Source organism: Bradysia coprophila, unplaced genomic scaffold (genome assembly GCF_014529535.1).
Source record: "Bradysia coprophila strain Holo2 unplaced genomic scaffold, BU_Bcop_v1 contig_297, whole genome shotgun sequence".
Classification (NCBI taxonomy): Eukaryota; Metazoa; Arthropoda; class Insecta; order Diptera; family Sciaridae; genus Bradysia; species Bradysia coprophila.
Genome location: NW_023503555.1, coordinates 7,786,430 through 7,789,895, shown reverse-complemented (window position 1 = coordinate 7,789,895; position 3,466 = coordinate 7,786,430). Strand labels below are relative to the sequence as shown.

Genomic DNA, 3,466 nt, shown 5'->3' with positions numbered 1-3,466 from the left:
ATGATCAGAGCGAGAGAATCGAAGACTAGTTAATTATAACTTGCCTTGGGGTACTTGTCAACATGTTACGTTGAGAGCGAGAGGACCGAAGACCAGTCTATTATAAGTTGTCTTAGGGTACTTGTCAAAATATTTCTTTCTCTTTCATCATAACACTATAAATAGAGCGATTTCTGACCAGTTAATTTTAACTAGCCTAAGTGGCTCACATCAAAACGAGAGGAACTATGGACAAATTTAAACTGGGCTTCAAAAGATTGTTAAAGAATTTTCTATGTTGTATTATACTCCACTCGCTGCGTATGTTCGCTGATCGCGATATGGCCTTCGAGACCAGTTAGGCTTAACTGATCCGAAATATCACTCTGTTAACAGTGTACCGAGCACCGTATTCAAAAAACATGTAACGATACGTTCATAAAATCTGTCCGTACGGGAATCTAACATCGCGGCGTCTGCTACGTTGTCAACTGATAATAAGTCATCCAAGCTCTAAATGATTGAACTTCACTCATCATTCCCTTTGTCATATCTTTTTTTCACGAAATAATTGGATTCGCGTAAATTGTGTGAACTTAACAATTGCCAACAATTTGCAACAAAATAAAATAATTTCGCAGACAAAAAGTGTATGCAACTTGCGTGTGCTCTCTGTATATACGTAATATGCTGGTAATAATAGAAAATTAATTTCTTTTATTCGCCTAACAAGTGAGTTTTACCTTGCATGCTACCGATATCGTTTAGTGCTACAGTATATAAATAAGCTAAACTTCAGATAAATGTGATCAATAGACAAGAGCGGTTTTTGACTATCGGAAAATGAATCGATTTTCCCTGGTTGGCTGTTTCATATTTCACATTTTATTGACGGTCGACGCATCGAGCGACCTAGAAGTGAAAACACCATTTGGAATTTTAAAAGGAGACGACCGTGGCTGGTTCACTGCATTCGAAGGGATACCCTATGCAGAGCCACCGATCAATGAGAGGCGATTCGAGCCTCCTGTGCCATTTCAATCGAACGTAAGATATGGATCTCTGGAAAATTGATCTCCAGAAAGGTGATTACTGTCCCAATTACATGTTACAGTGGCAAGGCGTTCGTGATGCAACCGAACCGGGAAATCCATGCTTACAGTGGAGTCATTTTCTTTTAGACCAAGACGACAAATTCCTTGGAGACGAAGATTGCTTGTTCCTGAACGTTTACAGACTGAACAATATCACAAACAATCAGATGGTTCCAGTGATTTTTCACATCCATGGCGGAGCATTCGTTTTTGGGCATGGCGACGACTGGGGCCCAAAGTTCATTACGACTCGTCAGATGATCTTAGTCAACATCAATTATCGTCTCGGTCCATTAGGATTCCTATCTTCCAGTGATGCCTTAATACCGGGAAACATGGGCATGAAGGACCAAGCAACGGCTATGAAATGGGTTAAAGACAATATTGCAGCGTTCGGTGGCGATCCCAATCGTATCACAATAACCGGTTTCTCGGCAGGTGGGGCGAGCGTTAATCTACACTATATGAGTGACTGGTCGAAAGACTTATTCCAAAACGGAATATCTCACAGTGGCAGTGCGTTGGATTGCTGGGTAATGCAGCACAATACCGAGGAGAAATTTCAGACTGTTGCGGCAATTGTTGGTTGCTCGAATTCGGATCGGGCGAAAATCGTTGATTGTCTGAAGAAAAAGCCTGCCAAAGACATTGTGCATACGGTCAAGGATCTGCAACCATTTTTGTACAATCCATATGATCCGTTTGGTGTTGTCCCCGAACCGATGAAGCAAAATGGGATTCCGTTTATCAGTGACCATCCATCGAACTACATGAAGGCTGGTAAATTACAGAAAAAGCCCTGGCTAATAACGGAAACGAAAGACGAAGGCCTGTATCCGGTGGCTGAATTCTTGCGACGCCCCGAGTATCTACCGTTCATCGATAAAAATTGGAACTTAGTTGGGCCGAACTTGTTACATTACAATCGAACGGTTCCTCTTGACAAGATGAACGATGTGTCCGACATGATTCGGAAGCACTACATTGGCAATGATCCGATTAACGAGAAATCATACAAACGCTTTTGTGACGTAATGCCGACTAATATCTCGAATCTCCACGTCCCATCACCGTCCAACTTTCTTTTCAGATATCTAGCGACAGACTATTCCATATCGGCGCTGACAAAACTGTTCGCATGGTGGGAAAACACATCCCCGTTTACATGTATTACTATACGTTTAAGAACAGCTACGCATTGGCCGAAATATTTTCCGGAAAAGTTTCCGATCTTTTAGGTGTGTCTCACGGTGACGACGTTTTGCTTGTATACTCCGCCGAGCCGGCTCTTCATGATTTACCTGAAGGCGAACGACTGATGCAGACGTACCTTTTAGACATGTATGAGAGCTACACGGCAACAGGGTAAGTTTCGTGATCTTTAAGTTCGTCATCTCTATTGATGCGATCGATTCATTTTTCAAGTGAGCCGACCTTCAAAGGAGTTCCGATGATGCGAGCTACAGACGAAAACGTTCTCGTATACACGCAGATTGACGGGCCGAATGAAGTAACAGTTAAAAAGGACGATAACTTTGGAGATCATAAATTTTGGGATATGATCGACTTTGATGAACCTTGAACTATGACAAAGATTCGGCTTTAATTGAATTGGTTTTCCGTGTAGGTTAATATAGGAGTTACATTGTAAGAACCAGGTAGTAAAATCAGGCATATTATTCAAATAAACCACTCAAAAGGTTTCCATTTTTTATTTTTTTGTTCTTAACTGATGTTGAACGAGTTCGAAAAAGGTTCTTCGACCTACTTACATAGATAGTGAACTCACTTTTAATTGAACCAAAATTGTCGAACAGACCAGATGAAGTTCGACTGAACCAAAATGCATTGAAAAATCCCCAACTGATCGGATGAAGGTCAACTGAGCCAAAATGCATTGAAAAATCACGAAATGACCAGATGCAGTTCAATTGAACCAAAATACATCGAAAAGTGTCGAACTGACCAGATGAAGTTCAACTGAACCAAAATACATTGAAACATCACGAACTGAATAAGTTGCAGTTCGAGTTAACTAACTGTCTTTTACTTCTTTAGCCGACCTGTGCGGTTTTTCTTGTTGATACATAAGAGAACGTCGATCAGAGCTCATCTCAGATTAGTCGTTTCCAAAAGATATTCATCAGTGCCGCGCTGATTCCCGAAGGGCCTTTTGATTTTTGTATGGATAAAATGCGACGAAGGGTCTTTCGAAAAATTTCTTCATATAACGCCCGAAGGGCTTTTTTGAGCCAGTCCGGCACTGATGTTCGTTAAATTTCACTTCATCTTGTTAGGTGCCTTTTTCGTGTATCAATATAAGGTGTGCACATTTTCGTATCGCATCGGTTTACTAAATTTGTTCAGGTGTTCCATTTACTGTATCCATAAGC

General features: G+C 41.0%; 1 protein-coding gene across 1 annotated transcript; it reads left to right on the top strand.

Moving 5' to 3' along the window:
* The first annotated feature begins 778 nt into the window (after positions 1 to 778).
* On the top strand, positions 779 to 2,774 carry LOC119079054 (venom carboxylesterase-6-like). The gene is made up of 4 exons (XM_037186859.1): positions 779 to 1,026; positions 1,094 to 2,104; positions 2,164 to 2,438; positions 2,499 to 2,774. The coding sequence occupies exons 1-4, from the start codon at positions 823 to 825 to the stop codon at positions 2,653 to 2,655; spliced, it is 1,647 nt and encodes a 548-aa protein (XP_037042754.1). The 5' UTR covers positions 779 to 822; the 3' UTR covers positions 2,656 to 2,774.
* The last annotated feature ends 692 nt before the right edge of the window (positions 2,775 to 3,466 follow it).

Bases quoted from the DNA above. Each gene is read 5' to 3' on its own strand.
- LOC119079054 (XM_037186859.1), top strand. From the start codon at position 823: ATGAATCGATTTTCCCTGGTTGGCTGTTTCATATTTCACATTTTATTG. The intron at 2,105-2,163 runs GTAATGCCGACT...CTTTCTTTTCAG, and splicing joins CATACAAACGCTTTTGTGAC to ATATCTAGCGACAGACTATT. The intron at 2,439-2,498 runs GTAAGTTTCGTG...TCATTTTTCAAG, and splicing joins GAGAGCTACACGGCAACAGG to TGAGCCGACCTTCAAAGGAG.